Below are 19493 nucleotides of genomic sequence, written 5' to 3'. Positions count from 1 at the left end.
AATGTTGCTGCCTGATCGTTCCTCTGGAAGCTTCCTCTCAGACAGGTACCAGCCGTTTGAGGTATCAGTCTGCCCCTACTGGGAGGTGTCTCCCAGTTAGGTTACTCAGGGGTCAGGAACCCACTTGAGGAGGCATTCTGTCTGTTCTCAGATCTCAAACTCCATGCTGGGAGAACCACTACTCTCTTCAAAGCTGTCAGACAGGGACATTTAAGTTTGCAGAGGTTTCTGCTGCTTTTTGTTTGGCTATGCCCTGTCCCCAGAGGTGGAGTCTGCAGAGGCAAGCAGGCCTCCTTGATCTGCGGTGGGCTCCACCCAATTTGAGCTTCCCAGTGGCTTTGTTTACCTACTCAAGACTCAGTAATGGCGGTGTCCCTCCCCCAGCCTCACTGCCACCTTGCAGTTCGATCTCAGACTTCTATGTTACCAATGAGGGAGGCTCTGTGGACATGCGACCCTCTGAGTCAGGTGCTGGATATAATCTCCTGGTGTGCCATTTGCTAAGACCCTTGGAAAAGCACAGTATAAGGGTGGGAGTGACCCGATTTTCCAGGTGCTGTGTGTCACGATTTCCCTTGGCTAGGAAAGGGAATTCTCTTCCCCCTTGTGCTTCCTGGGTGAGGTGATGCCTTGCCCTGCTTTGGCTCTTGCTCAGTGGGCTCCACCCACTGTCCTGAACCAACTGTCCGACACGCCCCAGTGAGATGAACCCGCCACCTCAGTTGGAAATGCAGAAATCACCTGTCTTCTGTGTCGCTCATGCTGGGAGCTGTAGCCTGGAGCTGTTCCTATTCAGCTGTCTTGGAACCGCCCCTCCTTTTTTTTTTGAAATAGTGTCTCACTATGTTGCCCAGGATGGTATTGAACTCCTGGGCTCAAGTGATCCATCCACCTCAGCCTTCCAAAGTGCTGGAATTCCAGGTACGAGCCACCTCGCCTGGCCCAGTGAGACTTGGCTTTCTAATTTTCCTCTTGCTCTCTATACTCACACACAAACATTTCCTATCCTGTTCCTCCCTAAATATTTTGGTTTTCATTTATGTCAATTCTCAGAATTTACATTATTTTGACTATGTAAATATCATTTATCCCCAAAATAATTCAACCTCCATCTCCTCTCAATATGCCAATTCTATCAGTTTCATTATTTTTATTGGAGACATCCCTCCAGAAATCCTTATCCTTTTCCTCCAGTCTGGACCGGTGTCTACGTTATATGCACACGAGAATATCTTTTCACAGACTTCTCCTGCCAGCCATGACACAGACTTGTCCACTGGAAACAACTGCAACACAGGAGAGGAGGCATGTTAGGGTTGGAAAAGTGTGTGTTGGGAGTGTCATCTGGGTGGGCATCTCGAACATAAGCTCACTCACTTTCTTTTTTTTAAAAAAAGACAAGGCTGGATGGAGTGGCTCACACCTGTAATCCCAGAACTTTGGGAGGCTGAGTTGGGTGGATCACGAGGTCAGGAGTTTGAGAGCAGCCTGACCAACATGGTGAAACTCTGTCTCTACTAAAAATATAAAAATTAGCCAAGTGTGGTGGCACATGCCTGTAATCTCAGCTACCCAGGAGGCTGAGGCAGGAGAATCGCTTGGACCTGGGAGGCGGAGGTTGCAGTGAGCCAAGATTGTGCCACTGCACTCCACCCTGGGGGACAGAACAAGACTCTGTCTCAAAACAAACAAACAAACAAACAACAACAGCAACAACAACAAAAAAACAAGAAAAATGTGCAAATGTGCATCACAGGGGAAGAGACACTTATGAGGTGAGCCCGTGTTGCCTGCCTCTGTTCTGACTTTCCGCCTGGGTGCTCTCCTGCTGCACAGGAGGGAGGTAGAGCCAAGCAGGATGGTGATCTCCTGGAGCTGAGAAGGAAGAGACTGAAGTTCCAGTTTTTGAAGCAGTTGGATTTGTTTGGTGGAGTTTCTGAGAAGGGGAAACTACACAGATAGGAGCCCCCAGAAACAAGCATGGGGCTTCAGCATGGTCCCGCAGCTCAAGTCTGGGCTGACAGGTGAAGGGCAGGACTCTGTGGGGCTTAGCAGGTATTGCCTGTGGCAGGCTATGAGCTAATGGTGACAAAGGAAGCAGGCAGTTTTGGGAGACACTGGAGTACCAGCCTCGGCAGTGGAGAAACCTCACGGAGAACTTTGGAGTGGAGTTGAGTTCCCAGAAAGGCCAAACTTTAAGTGTAAGTCCCACACTCTAGAGTAAGGATCATGTCATAAAAACGCTTTCTAAACCCAAACAGACCCGCTCTAGCAAAGGACAGAACTAAGGCTGAGCAGATCAAAAGTAAGTACCACTGATTCCACTGTCTGCCAGAGCAAACGCAACACCCTGTAAAGAAAGAAGACACAATCTTCTCTGTCTGCAACATATTGTACACAATGTGCAGCATATAACAAAAAATTACTAGATATGGATAACAGTATGGAAGTTCCTAAAAAAACTGAAAATACAACTACCGTATGATCCAGCAATCCCATTGCTAGAGATATACCCCAAAGAGAGGAAATCAGTACCTAGAAGAGATAACTGCACTCCCACGTTATAGCTGCACTATTCGAAACAGCTAAGATTTGGAAGTAGCCTAAGTGTCCATCAACAGATGAGTGGATAAAGAGAAAGTGGTACATGTACACAATGAGTACGATTCATCCATAAAAAGGAATGAGATCCTATCGTTTGCAACAACATGGAAGGAACTGGAGGATATTATGCTAAGTGAAATAAGCCAGGCGCAGAAGGGCAAACTCTGCATGTTCTTACTCATTTGTGGGAGCTAAAAATTAATCAAACTCATGAAGATGGAGAGTAGAATAATGGTTATCAGAGGCTGAGAAGAATAGTGGGGAGTGCAGGAGAAAGTGGGGATGGCTAATGGGTACAAAGTACAGTTAGAATGAATAAAGTGTAGTAATTGATAGCAGACTGACTGCAGTCAACAATAATTTAGCATGTTTAAAAATAATTTAGAAATGGGTGCGGTGGCTCACGCCTGTAATCCCAGCACTTTGGGAGGCTGAGGCAAGCAGGTCTCCTGAGGTCAGAAGTTCAAGACCAGCCTGGCCAACATAGTGAAACCTCGTCTCTACTAAAAATACAAAAATTAGCCAGGTGTGGTGGCAGGCACCTGTAATCCTAGCTACTCACAAGGCTGAGACAGGAGGATCGCTTGAACTCGGGAGGTGGAGGTTGCAGTGAGCCAAGACCACGCCACAGCACTCCAGCCTGAGTGACAAGAGCAAAACTCCATCTCAAAAAACAAACAAACAAAAAAACTTAGAAAGTATAGTTGGAATGTTCATAACACAAAGAAATAAAAAATGTTTTAGGCGATGGATACCCCATTTACCTCCATGTGATTATTTCACATTGCATGCCTGTATCAAAATATTTCATGTACCCCATAAATGTATACACATACTATGTACCCATAAAAATAATTTAAAAATTTGAAAAATTACTAGATGTGCAAATAAATGGGAAAATATAAGCCATCATCAAGAGAATATGCAGTTGAAGGAAGCTGGTCCCTAGATAACCTGGATGTTGGAATTAACAAGCAACCCTCTCCAGAAACTATGACAGACTCACGTCTTCATCACAGCTGCTGGAGTGAATGAGCAAACGGGGAATCTCAACAGAGAATTCTAAACTGCAAAAAAAAGGGGAGATTAGAAAACCGAAAAGCATAATATATAAAATAAAAAAAATTAACAGGACAAGTTTAACAGTGGGTTGCAAATGTTAGAAGAAAGGGTCAATTAACTGTTTAATCTGTGGAACAGAAAAATTATTAAAATAGAACATGAACAGAGTCTCATAATCTTTAGGACAATATCTATCTCTCCAACACAAGTGTGAGAGAAGTTTGGAAGGAAAAGAAAGAAAGAGGAGTAGAGAAAATATGTTGGAAGAAGAACTGAGAATTATGTGAAGTTGGAAAGACAAGAACCCACAGATCACAGAAGCCCAGCAAACCCTACACAGGATAAATACGAAGACAATGGCACCAAGGACATGCGAGTGAACCTGTTGAAACCAAAGAGAAAGAGGAGGTCTTGAAAGCAGCCAAAGAAAGATGACAATTCTATCCAAGTGGATGACAACACGAATTAGGGTTGATTTTTTTTTTTCAAAAACAATGGAGGCCAGAATACAATGGGATAAGATTGTAAAGAGCAGAAAGAAGTAGCTGTCAACCCAGAATTCTAAATCCTGTGAAAATATCATTTAAAATTGAAGATACAGTAAAGGTATTTCACTCCAAGCATAATTGTATTACAAGAATTCTAAAGGAAGTTCTTCACGACCCTGGATAGAAATTCAGATCTATAGGAATGCATGAAGAGCCTCTAAAATGGTAAACAGAAAAGACTTCATACTGTACACTTTTTCTTCTAATTTTTCAAAAGTCATATTACTGGTAACCCAAATATTATCTCACTGCTTTGTGAGGTTTATAATGTACATATATATAATACATATAACAAGAATACAGAAAGCAATGCAAAGAGATGTAAGAAAAAGGGAGTTAAAATGAGTTACTAAAAAATTTTGACTAGTCCAAAAGAAGTCAGGAAAGGAGGAACAGAAAAACAAAATACCGAAAGCAAACAGTGAAATGCTATACCCAAGTCAAACCACGTCGACATCACATTACAAGCAAGTGTTATCCAGAACTTAGCATCTACCATCACCATGGATCCTTGCTTTTTGTTTTTCCTAAAGTTAATTGCCTTATTTGTCCTATTAGATTAGTTTCTGTGTGGCCATTTGTAACTTTCCCCATACCTTAAAAAAGGCTCTCACACAATTTTCAGCCAGGCTAATCACATCCGTTAATATGTCAATTCCAGTTGTTAATTATTTTACTTTTGCAGGGAAGACATCTTCCCATGCATTATATTTTCTTCCATGTGGAGGGAGCTCTGTTCATTCCTAGCCTTTCTTTACACACACACACACACACACACACACACACACAGGTGCACGCTTATGCATGCACACACACCACACACAGTACACGCTCATGCACACACACCACACACAGGTGCACACTTATGCACATACACCACACACAGTGCATGCTCATGCACACACACCACACACAGGTGCACGCTCATGCACACACACCACACACAGGTGCACACTTATGCACACACACCACACACAGGTGCACACACATGCACATACACCACACACGGTCCACGCTCATGCACACATACCACACATAGTGCACATGCATGCATGCACACACAGTCCATGCTCATGCACACACACCACACAGTGCACGATCATGCACACACACCACACACAGTGCATGCTCACGCACACACACCACACACAGTGCATGCGCATGCATGCACACACAGCACACACAGTCCACGATCATGCACACACACCACACACAGTGCACACACATGCATGCACACACAGCACACACAGTGCACGTCTATGCACACACTGCCCAGGAGAGTGGAGGACTGACCTGACTGGTGAGAGTGAAGAAGAAATGGGTGTGCACGGCCCAGAGGTGGCTCCTCTTCTTCCTCGAAGGGGTGACTGTGTGCAGGACACACCCCCGTCTGTTCTCCAGGGTGGTCTCTGCTTGACAGAGGAGTCAGCCCCAGTGCAAAGGGGCTTCCTGTTACTGCAACTCATTTTTATGGGTCAGTACTAGGAAGTGCACTTCTCTGAAGAGCTAAGACACGTTCACTAGTGGAAGTTTTGTGATAATAAAAGGGAATATTTTGATCTCAGAAAATTATAACCAGAGGCACTGTCTGTTGGAGCAGCTGCCCATTTACTAAGGTGAGCTGAAACATATGATGTCAAATGAAACTGTCTGGCAGCCCATTAGTTAATCAGTGACGAAATAAGCGTGATCCATTTCTCACATTGTAGAAATAAAACCAGTCTCTTTTGTAATCGCCTGTTCATTGCATTTTAGCTTCTTTGTTATTCAAAAATTGTAAAAGTTGTCTGCCATATGTTACTGATAATTTCTCCCACTGCTTCCATTGCACTCCACCGCTTTGGTTCATTCATTTGCCGTGTGAGAGTTAACCCTTCGCAGTTTCCAATGCTCAGGATGTAAAGTCTCTGCCTACATTTGTTTTCTCCCATATTAACATCTGTTATGGGGTAAACTGTGTCCCCCAAAAGAAGAGAGAGGGAAGCCCTAACCCTTAGCATCTCAGAGTGTAGCTATTTTGGAAATAGGGTGTTTGCAGATTTCACCATGTCAAGATCAGGTCACTGCTCTGGGTCCTAATCCAATATGACTGATGTCCTCGTAAAAAGGGGACATTTGGAGCCGGCACAGTTGAGGGAAGACGGCAGTGCAGCCATGGAGTCAGAGACTGGAGGGACGTGGCGATCAGCTGCCAAATGCCAAGTGCTGCAGAGCTCCCAGGAGCTGGAAGGGTGGGAAGGATCCGCCCCTCCAGGGGTCAGGGAGAGCAGGGCGCTGCTGATAGCTGGATCTCAGATGTCCAGCCCCAGGATTGAGACAAGACCTTTCTGGGTTTTTTTCCTTTTATTGATTGATTGACTGATTGACAGGGTCTCCTTCTGTCACCAAAACTGGAGCACAGTGGCGCAATCATAGATTACTGAAGTCTCAAACTCCAGGGCCCAGGTGGTCCTCAGCCTCCGGAGTAGCTGGGACCACAGGCACACCACCACACCTGGCTAATTGTTTTTATTTTAATCTTTCATAGAGATGAAATCTTTCTATGTTGCCCAGGCTGGTCTCAAACTCCTGGGCTCAAGGGATCCATCCTCCTTGGCCTCCCAAAGCGCTGGGATTACAGGCATGAGCCGGCGTGCCCGGCTGATGTCTGCTGCTTAAAGCCACCCAGTTTGTGGCACTTAGTTATGGCCGCCCCAGGAATCTGATACAATGTCTATTTCTAATTTTCAGTATATATGCTGCCGAAGCGAGCACAGCATCTAATTTCCACAGCAACATTTAAACACTGCATTTTGGGCTGGGCACAGTGGCTTACACCCGTAATCCCAGCACTTTGGGAGGCCAAGGCGGGCACATCACTTGAGGTCAGGAGTTTGAGACCAGCCTGGCCAAAGTGGTGAAACCCCGTTTCTACTAAAAATGCAAAAATTAGCCAGAGGTGGTGGTGCAGGCCTGTAGTCCCAGCTACTCAGGAGGCTGAGGCAAAAGAATTGCTTGAGCCCAGGAGGTGAAGGTTGCAGTGAGCCAAGATCGTGCTATTGCGCTCCATCCTGGGCGACAGTGGGACGCTGTCAAACAGAATAAAGCAACAACAACAACAAAAAAAACTACAGAAAACTACAGCATTTTGCATCCCTATTGTTTAAAAAGATATCTAATTTATCATATCTTAAAAATCATGAGTTCAACTCTATTTCTGCCTGAATTTGTGTTTTGCTTCACCCATCTCTTCCCTGTTGCTAACACGGATCTTTCTCCGTGACAGCACACCCTCTGTGTTCCTCTCCCGCCTCTGTCCTTCCCTCCATTCCTGACCTCTCTCTTTCCACCCTCCAGTCTTTTTCTTTCTCTCTTTCCTGTGCTTCGGAGCATTTTCATCTAACGTTCTGCGGAGGCCCATGGTCAGAGGGAGTGACAGCTGTGCTTCCCCGTGAAAGGAATGGAATAGGCGCCACGCAATGGGAGTGCCCACTGGACCCGAGCAGGAGTGAGTGATTTTCAGATTAACCTCCTCATCCTTCACCTTCCTCAGGGACAAGCTACTCGTGGCACTTGCTAAATTCTGCTTTGCTCTCTTGTGAGTTTTTTACACAACTACTTCTTCCTGGGGTCTAAGCTCCTTGAGAAGCCTCGTGCAGCCCTTGGTGAGGCTGGAAAGGAGGATGCTACGGGGGCTGCAGGAAGGGGTGCATGCGTCTGAGCCTGCGGGGCTGGGGCAAGCTGCTTTGGGACGGGCAGTCTCCTCAGAGCCCTCCCCCGTAGCTGTGGGGTGTCGGAGGGGGGGGTGCCTGGTGCAAGTGCTTTGGCCAAGACTCTGTGACTGTCTGCCTGGCCACGCTTTCCCATCTGGGGTCAGATTCCCGAGGAGCCCGCGTGTGGGGAAGCCTTGGCTTTGGCGTTGTGAGAAGGCCCCGCGGGGAGCTGCCCTCAGTGAGCATCCAGAGAGGCATGCCAGGGACGGAGGATCCAGGGCCCCGGTGTGCCCGCTTCTCTCCCAGCCGGGGCAGGGTGAGGAGCTGGGAAGGAAACTGGAGCCTGGCCAGGCTCACGGGAGCTGCCTGCAGAGCTTGACAACCTGCCAAGGTTCCCCACGCCCACACTGGAGGTCTGACCACCAGGGGGAAACCTTCAGCCGGGCAGCACCTGGGGCAGGGGAGACGCGCGCCTGGTTGGGGTGAGGCCCTGGCCGCCACTTCCAGGGCTTGAGTGACACAAGGTCCCTGTGGGCAGGGGGAGGGTTTCGAATCAGATCTTTTGGACAATCCGTGGTTCCTTATAAACTAACCTCTCCCGGCTAAAAGCCCTGACTTTCCAGGAGTGTCCACCGGCTTCTGTTTCCTTTTGTGTCTCTTGCTGGGACTACAGGCCCTGCACGCGTGTAAGCTCCTGACCCACGTCCTAGGACCACAGGCCCTGCACGCGTGTAAGCTCCTGACCCACGTCCTAGGACTACAGGCCCTGCACACGTGTAAGCTCCTGACCCACGTCCTATACGGCATCCAGCACGTGGCTTGGCACCAGGACATTGTCTAAAATTCTTCAAGAGTCCACACAAAGCAAATGGAGTCATAAAAATAAGACACAGAAAAAGAATAACATAGAAAATAAACCAAAAAGCAGTGAATCACGTACATTCGATGTTCTCCCCAAAGATCATATAGGACCCTCACCCTCTGAGATTCCCTCTGCCCGGATGCACCACTTGGTGGATGTGAGTGGCTGCGGGTCCCCAGAGATCACACAGGATCCTCACCTGCAGGTCCCCAGACATCATGCAGGACCCTCACTCTCTGAGATGCTGTCTTCCCGGACACGCTGCTCGGTGGATATGAGGAGCTGTGGGTCCCCAGAGATCACACAGGATCCTCACCTGCAGGTCCCTGGAGATCATGGGGGACCTTCACCCTCTGAGACGCCATCTGCCCGGACGCATTGCTTGGTGGATATGAGGAGCTGCGGGTTCCTGGTTCCTGCCTGGCTGACATGTGGTGGTTCTCAGCAAGCCTGCTTGTCTGCTCTAGGCTGGGTGCCCCATCCTCCAGCGGCTGTCACGTGGCTGTGGGTGGGTCACAGCCACACGTGTTCCCAGTGGGATGAGCCCATGGGTGGGCTGCTCCTTGCCCACACCCGGCTGGCCCAGGCTGTCGTCTTGCCCTGAGGACTGGCCCTGTGGTGTCCTGAGCTGCAGGGCCAAGGGCTCTGCTTCTTCCTGTGCTGAGGTGGCCACCCCCAATGGGTTATATCTGCAGCGCACACCCTCCATGAGGCACCTGCCCCCCAGCCTCTGCCTCAGGCCCTGCTTCCTGGAGCCCAGCCTAAGACATCAGTGGCCAGGACGGCAAGGACCTGAGACACAGTGCCAGCCAGAGCAGCACTCCTGCCTGACTGGGGTCTGGATGTTCCGGGAGGCCCCTTGTCTCAGGCTTCCCCAGACCTTTCTCAGCAAATGAAGCTTCAATCTCTGGTTTGCAAGGTGATGGTTGGGGAGCCTGGTCTCACAGCTGCTGGACCCCCTGGATCACTGTGGCCTCAGTGTGGACAGTGGACCCTCATGACCATCTCTGTTTTTCTTTGCTTTTGTCGGGTGTGGGTGTGAGATGGTTCAGACTCAGGTCACAGCCACAAGCTTCTGCGACTCGCAAGACTCCAGAGCACCGTGGTGGGGTTTCACCGCAGAAGCCATTTGGGAATGCGCTTGACTTGGGGTGTGTGTGTGTTTTTCCATTTTGAAAAATAAGGTCAATTTTAAAATTCTCTGACACTTTCTCACTTTGCTGAGTTTGATGGAAAAATTTTAGTCTCCAGCCTCTCCCTTCCACTTCAGAAGCCTGTGTGTCCCTTGTCTCAGTTGTTAGTGGATATGGGTTCTGAGAATGGTAATTAATTGTAACATAGCTTAAGTAAGCCAGATATTAATCATAATTGGCAAAGGAAATTTGCTGTAAAGTGTTATATAATATAAGATCAAACAGGAGCAATCTTTGCCTAATTTGTTATTTTGTGCTGCCCGTGTTACCGTTAGCACAGTGATTAACAATTAACTGAAATTATTCAAATTACCAGAAATAATTTAATTATCGATAATTGTATATTGATGTATAATGACATATGCAACCAAACACTTAGGTGACTTGCTCAGGATACATTTCACAGCTTGTTTTTCCTTAAAAATGTCTTTGACTCACAGTGAATTCTCAGCACTTCCATCAGTTAAATGGAAAAGCAAATTAATTGGACTGCGGGACTCTCTGGGAGTATTTCTTGCTTTTTCTCTTTTACTAGTGTACTTGTTCTTCAGTAAATGACTGGATAGTTTGTTACTTCCAGAGGAAGACAGTAACCACTAATAGATAGGAAAATGTACCTCTGGTTTACCAAACTCAGTCATAGTCACATTACAGAGTTAATTCTTAATGTTGTGAAAAACCCCTGTGCCACGAAAATGTTAATGATCTCTTGACTGCATGGACGAGTTACTTTCAGGAGTCTTAAGTTGCTTTCTAAATACTAATTAATTAAACCCAGCTTTCTGTGTCTGGCGATTACTGACTTTTGTCCTTTCTTTAGTCTACCCAAGCTGAATTTCTGATGATGCGATAAGACAAGAATGAAACAGAACCCAAAACATAAGCTGCCAGCCACAGTTCTGTGTGGAAATTGCAGCTTAGGAAGATTTTGTCACAATGAGATTGTAACCCCTGCTTCCCCTGGCCATACATAGGATTGAAGATGTAAGTACCTGGGGGACGCCAACTGCAGTATTTTACAACCTACTCTTCCAGTAGCTTTGGAAAAGGAAAAAAAAAATCAGAGAATTGGGGCCCATAGGCGAGAGTGCAGCATGAACAATTTTCCATTAATCTGATACAGAGGGAGGGAGTCTAGGTGCAGCTCTGAGATGCAGGGGAACCATTCCCTGAGAGCTTTGTGTTTCCTTCCTATTAGCGAGCTCATGAATAAATAAACTCTCTGCCGGGCACCCATACCTCCAGCCTGCTTTGATTCAACACATTCCTTTGCTACTCTTTTCCACCCCAATCAGATTTCCTGAAATCTCGAGCCCAGTTACACCTAAGTAATTAATTTTTCACTCATTAGAATTGGTTTGGAATTCAGTGACACAGAAAAAAAATAAGCGAGGTCCTGGAAGTTAGGGTAAATAATGGTGACGAATTACCCGTCAGTAGACAGTAAAGCAAGACACAGAAACAGGTCCTCAAATACTAGTTGGCATGGTAATTAATTAATTGTTTAATTAGATACATGTTGCCGTCCCTCTGTGGAGCTCACAACACTGTTTTCGAGACTTGTCTAGGCAAAACTGTGGAGTAGCTCAAAAACGTGACTTTAATCCCTGATGGAAATTTCAGGGGTTTGGCAGAGCTTTTGAAGCCAACAGCCCTGGGAGTCTATTTGATTCATTCTAATAAACATCTACGGGGCACCTTCATTCCTGCCTGGACACACATTTGAACCAGGTTTTTACACTTACGAGCACATAAGATGGCAAGGCTTTCACCAATCACACGTTCTGCAAGGCTGCCCACAGGTGGAGCAGAATGGGACCCTGGAAAGCGCTGCTCCCCCCTGCTCCTGTGCTGGTCTGCATTTCCAGACAGAGGCACTATGCATCTGTGGTGTCAGTCAACACATGGGAGAATTACAGACAAGCCAGCCCCCAGATAAAACACACACATAAATTACCAGTCCCAGGGACAGCAGGTGGATAAAGAGGTGTGTAATTCCACAGGTGTGAGAGAATCTTTCTAATCAGGAGATTCAGGAAGGCCGCATGGAAGAAGTGGCGTTTGAGCTTGGACTGGACAGGGTGAAATTCCACGTACAGCTATGACTCAGGTTGCAGGGAAGGGGAGACAACAGGAGGGAGCACGTCAGAAAAACAGACACCACAGGTGGGGACTCTCCATGGACAGCTGGGAATTCTGTAGCTGAATCTCGGAGCATGAAAGAGACGGGAGGAACAGAAAGCGAGGGGAAATGTTTAGTGCAGGGCCGGTGAAACCGTTGATGTCAAATTAAGGATTTCTTCAGTTTGCAGGCTTAGAATTGTGGGTTGTACAGCAAGGGGCCTGTGTTCTGTGCTAAGAGGGACTTTTTAGGAAGAGTGATCTGGCAGCCATGGTGGGAAAACTGGAAGGAGGCTCTGAAGGCCTGACATAGCTGGAGGTCTCGACAGGAGTAGGCAGTGAACAAGAGAAATGCTGTGGGTAGAAGTTCTTGAGGGGACTCAAAGTGAAAGGGAGGCTGCTCTCAGAAATAATGTACATGGGGGAGAGGATTGGTAGGTAGGATGATTTTGATTGTGGACAGCATGAATTTCAAGGAGATGGTAGGAGTTCCAGATAAAGTTGATACCTATCAGGCTCTTGGAAATGACAGTCTAAGGCTGAGAGCCCATGCTCACATGTGTAATATGTAGGTGCACAAAGTCCTGCTGAAAGGAACCATCACCTCAAAATCTGAGTTTACAATTGAGGTGTTTAATGCAAATTACAAGTTTTCTTTGGAACCCACATCAGTTATAGGATCATATGCAAAGGATTAAGGCCCATCTGCCCATTAAAAAGGGAATACACACACACACACACACACACACATATATATATATTTTGAGACTGAGTCTCGCTCTGTCACCCAAGCTGGAGTGAAGTGACGTGATCTCGGCTCACTGAAACCTCCATCTCCCCGTTTCAAGCGATCCTCTTACCTCAGCCTCCTGAGTAGCTGGGACTACAGGCATGTGCCACCACGCCTGGCTAATTTTTGGTAGTTTTTAGTAGAGATGGGGTTTCACCATATTGGCTAGGCTGATCTCGACCTCTTGACCTCGTGATCCACCTGCCTCAGCCTCCCAAAGTGCTGGGATTACAGGTGTGAGTCACTGTGCCTGACCCGGGAATATATATTTTTATTCTGATATTATCCTGCCCTAAATGGACTTGACACCATTTATTGCTTGGAATGTACAGTGCATCTTTACTATAATGAAATGAACTCAGGGCTTTGCTTTGAAGGCTGGGGTTTGAATCCTGGTTCTGCTCCCCTTTCTGTCTCTAAGGACTTGTATCTGTGACATGCAGGGGCTGTGTGGGATCTTCCCCACGGCCCCTACATTGCTGGTCGGTCTCTTTATCATGAAAAGGGGAGACATGACGGTGGGGCCACATGCTTGTGCCACCCGTGTCGTGACCTTGAACGCAGTCTTGAGGGAAGGATGAACCCACGGCGCACAGCAGAGGGAGATGCACGGCTCTGGGCAGGAAGTGCATGAATTTCGGGGTTCCTGTTTCCCAGCTCATCTTCGAATGTCATTTGCGTCTCACAATTCCCCACTGAAAGGACCGATCCCTACAGGAAATGCACACACCTCTGGCAGTTGCAGTCACTGCCAGATCCATGGGATGGGCAAAGGTGGGAGAGGCATGGACTCTGTCCTCCAGGCGCTTACACTCACAAAGAATACAGAGGAGATAAACGCAAGGTCAAACGTGATGAGGGCGGGAAGTGGCGGGTGGAGGAAGAGAAAGGAGAGAGATTGTTCTGGACGTGGGGTCAGGGATGGCTGTGGGTGGCATGGGCAGAGAAGGGGCAGGCTCTCCGGGGTGAAGGCCGGGAGCAGAGGTGCTGCGGGTCAGCCGCGTTGTCTGCAGGAGCTGGAGTGTGGAGGCCGCAAGGCTGCCTTGCAGGTGGCCCTGGCTGGTGGGGGCTCCAGCCGAAGCGGGTGGGGGGATGGGGGTAGGGGGGTAGGGAGGAGGGGGGTGGTGGGGAGGGACCTGTGTTCCTGCGGCCTACTCTGAAAGGGGAGTGAATGCAGCCGGGCCTCAGGGAACCAGCGCTGGCCAATGTCCCGTGGAGGACGGGGAGGCCAGGAGGTCTTTAGGAAGCTCTGGGCCTGAGGGAGGGGCCGGGCTGGGAAGAGGGGGTACAAGGATGAAAAGGAGGCCAGGTGGTCAGGGCTTTATACGACAGCCTGGGGAGGATGTGTGGCGACAGAGGAAGATGATGATAAAGACAACGGGGGCGGTTCTGAGAAGCAGGTAGATACTAAGAGCCATTGGAAGCAGCTGACTTCATTTAGGGTTTGTGGCGTTTGGGGTGCCTGGGGGCTTCCAGGGAAGTTTGCTCAGTGGACAGTTGGAGATGCGAGGGCCTCCCCAGATGGTCAGGACTAGAGACACAGACGGGGCTTCAGCCTCGCCGAGGTGGCACTGAGGCTGGGAGCTGATGGCCCCACGAGGGGAAGGAAGGTGGGAACCCTGGGGCCTGCATCCTGTCCCGGGAGGGCTGGAGCCAGGCTTTTCGGGCCGACCTGGCATTTGGACATTAGGTTACCCAACCTTGTCCTCCCACCCCCTTTTCACAGATGGGGACACTGACCCCCAGGCAGAGGCTCAGAGTCGCTCAAGGTCATCTGCTGGTCGCTGCATTCGAAACTTCCAGCCTAGCGCTCCGTCTCCGCCTCTTGATATGTTCATTAGCAAAAAACCAGCCCTCCACGACCCGGGGGCACTGCGAGTTTCCGCGCAGACGTCAAACTGCGGCTCCAGGACGTGATTTTCGCAGGCAGCCGGGAGGACCAGGCGCTGGGGCAGGGCCCGGAGGCTCCGCTGGACGCGCAGAGCCCAGGACAGACAAGACCGCCCCGCCCCGCCCCGCCCCGCGGGCCCCGCGCCCCCCCCCCCGCCCCCGAGCGCGCCCCTGGGAGCGCGCGCTTCGCCGACGCGGCCGCGCGCCCCCCCCCCCCGCGCGCCCCCGCGGCCCCCTGCGCGCGCCGCGCCCACCGCGCGCTCCCGCTCCTGCGCGTCCTCGCGGCCCCCCGCGCGCCCCGCCCCCGCGGCCCCGTGACGTGCGCGCGCAGAGACGCTCCCGCCGGGCCGGGGCCGAGAGCAGCAGGGCCGGGAGCAGCAGGGCCGGGGCCGGGGGGGGGCCGCAGCGCCTGCGGGGGTGCCGAGCGCGCGCGGGGCGGGCCGGGGCGCGTGGGGCGCGGGGGGGCGCGCGAGGCGGCCGTGGCGGGGCCGCGCTGAGGAGACGCCGAGGGGAGGGAGGTCCCTGCGCGCCCGCCGCCCGCCTCCCGCGCCCGCGCCGCCGCCTCCTCCTCGGTGCGGTTCCGCCGGGCGCGAGGAGCCGCCGAGACCTCCGCCTGTGAACAAAGAGGAGGCCGTGCGGGGCGCGGCGCCCGCGGAGCATGGCGGACCGCAGCCTGGAGGGCATGGCGCTGCCCCTGGAGGTGCGGGCGCGCCTGGCCGAGCTGGAGCTGGAGCTGTCGGAAGGTAACCGGGCCCCCGCCCCGGGCCGGGCCGCGCTGTCACCGGGGAGGGCCGCGCGCGGAGGGCTGGGGGCGCGGGGCCTGCGGCGGGGCGGGGGCCGGGCCCGGAGGGGGAGGTGCGACCCCAGCCCAGAGCGTGCGCGCCCCCCGGACCCCCAGACCCCGCGCCCTGGGGACGTTTGTGGGGCCGCGATCCCCCGCGCCCTGGGGAGGTTTGTGGGGCCGCGATTCTCCGCGCTCTCGGGGTGTCTGTGGGGCCTGGTATCCCCCGCGCTCTGGGGGTGTCTGTGGGGCCGCCATCCCCGGCGCCCTGGGATGTTTGTGGGGCTGCGATCCCACCGCGGATGTTTGTAGGGCCGCGATCCCCCCGCGCCCTGGGGTGTCTGTGGGGCCTGGGCGCCGCGCGGGGACGCAGGATGCAGCGGGCCCGGCGGGATCGGCCTTCCCGTGCGCTCTGCGCTGGAGCCGCGGCGTCCTTGGTGCAGCCGCGCGGTGCGCGCCACCTCCTCGCTGGCGGGTTCGGCCTGGAACGCCCGGCCTGATTTCAATGCGAAACTTGTCGTTGGACCCCGGGTTGGATCTCTGGCGCGGCCCGGGGGATCCCATCCCCATTGTTCGCGGGCGCTGCGCGGGGAAGGCTGGGCGGAATCGTCAACCTCTCCCCGGTCTGGGCTCCGGCCTCGCCGTCCTGGTCCTGTCGTAGGAGGGTTTGTGGCGGATCGGCCACCGCGGTCTCATGGAGGGTTGTGTACGCCTCTTATTTGCTCTTCATGGCGGAGATCATGTGCTCAACTGTCATAAGTTTCAGATCGGGCTTTGCCAGGTCTTTTTCCCAAAACCACTGAAGTTCCCAAATCTGAAATGTTTGATGTGTGTTTAGCCGTCTCCGGGCTCACCCTGGTCGGGCCATTCCTGTAACGTGGGGTGGGATGGGGGTGGGCCGGCGCGTCTCACATTTATATTTGGAGCAGTTTAGCATGGTGAACTTTTTTTGGGTAACGGTTTTGTGAGGGCCGGCAGCCAGAAAGTAAATTCATTCGTGCCAATTTTCACCAGCAGGGAGGAGCTGGTGTTGACTTTATGTTTTCCTTTTTAACACTTTCAGGGCAGAGAAGGGAGTGAGCAGGGGCCGTAGTATGCAGCCAAATGCCTTTCCAGACTTATAGGGACGGGAAATGGTCCTGTTTTTCAGTTTCAGATGTGGGGTTCCACGAGGTGTGTCAGTGTCCTGTAACGTGACAGAGTCTCCCAGGCCTGTGGGCTTGGCTGCCGCCCTCCCGAGGAGCCGAGGATGAGGAGTGCATGGCTAGGAGGCAGGAGAGGCTGTGTGCAGGGTTCGGTTGTAAACTGGTAAATAGAGTGTGCTGTGCAGACAGCTCGTTTGGCGGGTAAGGAGAGTATCATTTGCAAAAGGCCCATCCTGGTTGTCTGATTGTGTCAGCCTTGGGTAGGTTTCCTGGCTCGTGTCACGGCCCAGGTGCACCCCTGCCTGTAGCTGCCGTGCGCTGTCTCAGGACAGGGACTTCTGTGCTGCCTGCATCACACTGATGTGAAATGTCAGTGCCCCAACCATGCCATCCGAGCTCAGGCACCCCTAAGCTCGGCAGGGCGAGCCCCGTCTGAGTGTCCCCCACCCACTGCCAGCCCAGAAGTTGGACCCACATTTGTTCCTAGAGTGTGGGATGTCGCTGGGAACGGGTGTCCGGTGTGTCGTGCGTCGTGGCCTTTCGAGGTGATGACACTTGCCTGTCAGTCGCTCTTGAAGGGTGAGTGATACCGTCTTGCTGCCCAGACGATGGCAAAGCCACTTTCGACGAAGGTGTGCTCAGCCGAATTCCCCGTGAACACCTTGCGTCTGTACAGGTTTTTAAAAAAGGGCTTAATGAGTTTCTTATCGAGCGACCAGGCAGAGAAAGAGGTGTGTGTGTTTGCATGCAGGAAGCCTAATTATGTTTTTTCCTTCTATACGAATCTTACTGAGACCTGAGCTACACATTTAAGAAGAAATCGTGAGAGGGTTGCTCCGTGGCTCCGTTCAGCCTCCCTGCGCCCTCCGGCCTGTGCTGGCCCCACTGCCTCATCTGTTCGCTGGATGGTCTTTGACTTTGCTGTGAAGTGTGGGTTTGCCCAGGTTGAGTTTATGGGGGTAGTGTTGTAAGGTCATTTGGAATTCTCTGTCTCATAACCACATAAAACAGTTTTACGGGCTTAAATTAGATGAATCAACTTGTTTTCCAGTATTGCTTAATAGAAACCCAAGAATTGAAGGATCAAAAATCTGTGTTTCTTTATGTTATTGGACTTCCAAAATTCCTCAACATATCTGCTTTCAGAGTGAAAGCTGAAAACAGCTGTTAGTGCTGAATTATTTCCCATCTTCAATCAAAATTCAAGTGGAGAGAATTCTTTAAGTTAGTTGTCATCATTTTATTAAAATATCAGAAAATATTATAGAAACATATGTGGAATTTCCAGTGCTCATTTCCTACAGAGGAGGATGGAAAAAGTTCCATTTTAAGCACATAACGTAGACTGAAAGAAAGAGTAGAGCATTCCCCTGAGGTTCCTGCGTGGGCTGCCAGCCTGCGTGGGTCATACGTTGTCTAGGTTTGGAGACCCCGGTCTGGTTCTGCTGCGCCCGCCTGCTGGGTGCCGTTACATGCACCTGCTGGCGTTCCGCTTTGTGGAGTTGTAGGCGTACTTCTTGCTGCGGGGCCGAGGGCTCCATCCTTCTTCCACTGCCTGTCCCTGCCCCGTGCCACCTGATGCCCCTTGCAGGGGAAGGCGAGGCCAGCTCACACCACAGAGCATGTGGCCAGCAAAACACAAGGACTCTCTGTGGGGAGAAGGGCTGGGCAGCGCTCGTGGGAGCTGACAGCCTCAAATCTGTGTGGGGATACATTCGGGGTGTAGGGTGAGAGGGGTCATCTCCTCACATACTTGGGTCTGAGTGTGAGCCAGGGAGGAGGCCACACAGGTAAGGAGGCCACACGGGTCGGGAGGCTGTGCAGGTGGGGACACTGCGGGTGGAGAGGCCATGAGGGTGTGGAGGCCCCTCGGGTGAGGAGGTTGTGTGGGTGGGGAGGCCACATGCGGGGAAGGCTTTGCTAGTGGAGAGGCCCCATGGGTGGAGAGGCCCTGCTGTGAGGGTACAGAGGCTCCACAGGTGAGGAGGCCCTGTGGGTGAGGAGGCCCCATGGGTGGGGAGGCCATGAGGGCGGGAGGCTAGACTGATGGAGAGGCCCCATGAGTGGAGAGGCTGTGAGGGTGCGGAGGCCCCACAGCTGGGAGGAGGCCCTGCGGGTGAGGAGGCCATGAGGATGGGGAGGCCTCCAGAGTGATCTGGAGCTCCATTCTGGGGAGGGTCAAGGAATGGGAGGGCTGTGGCAGCTGCTTTCTCATACTCCTTTCCCCAGAATATTTTCTTCTGCCTTCTCTTCCTTACATTTTTGCCCTTCATAATTGGGTATTCTTTTTTGTGGCTTTAAAGGGCCTAAAAACAATTTCATTAACAACTGATACTTTACGTGGAATTGCCAAATTGGAGTGGAAACAGAAAACTTCCCCATAAAGACAAACTCATGTCTTATTTATTTTTTATTTTTTGAGATAGGGTCTCACTCTGTCTCCCAGGCGGGAGTGCAGTGGTGTGAGCTCAACTCACTGCAACCTCCACCTCCTGAGTTCAAGTGGTTCTCATGCCTCAGCCTCCTGAGTAGCTGGGATTACAGGTGCCCGCCACAATACCTGGCTAATTTTTGTACCTTTGTAGAGATGAGGTTTCACCATGTTGGCCAGGTTGGTCTTGAACTCTTTACCTCAGGTGATCTGCCTGCCTCGACCTCCCAAAGTGCTGGAATTACAGGCATGAGTCACTGTGCCTGGCTTCATGTCTTATTATTATTATTATTTTTAAAAAGATTACATTTAGCTGTTGATTCCAATTAGGAAGAAAGTTTCTCTGTTGACTGGTCACTGATCTTTTTGGGCAG

General features: G+C 51.2%; 1 protein-coding gene across 1 annotated transcript in view; it reads left to right on the top strand.

Moving 5' to 3' along the window:
- The window catches only part of DIP2C (disco interacting protein 2 homolog C), an 840898-nt gene that overhangs the window by 633580 nt on the left and 187825 nt on the right, over window positions 1–19493 (top strand). The window contains exon 2 of the mRNA XM_050805453.1: window positions 15320–15505. Within this exon, the coding sequence (XP_050661410.1) occupies window positions 15421–15505 (85 nt within the window). The 5' untranslated portion in view covers window positions 15320–15420. The remainder of the gene's footprint in view (window positions 1–15319; window positions 15506–19493) is intronic.

The sequence above is a fragment of the Macaca thibetana genome, chromosome 9 (genome assembly GCF_024542745.1).
Source record: "Macaca thibetana thibetana isolate TM-01 chromosome 9, ASM2454274v1, whole genome shotgun sequence".
NCBI lineage: Eukaryota > Metazoa > Chordata > Mammalia > Primates > Cercopithecidae > Macaca > Macaca thibetana.
This window is presented reverse-complemented; position numbering and strand designations above follow the sequence as displayed.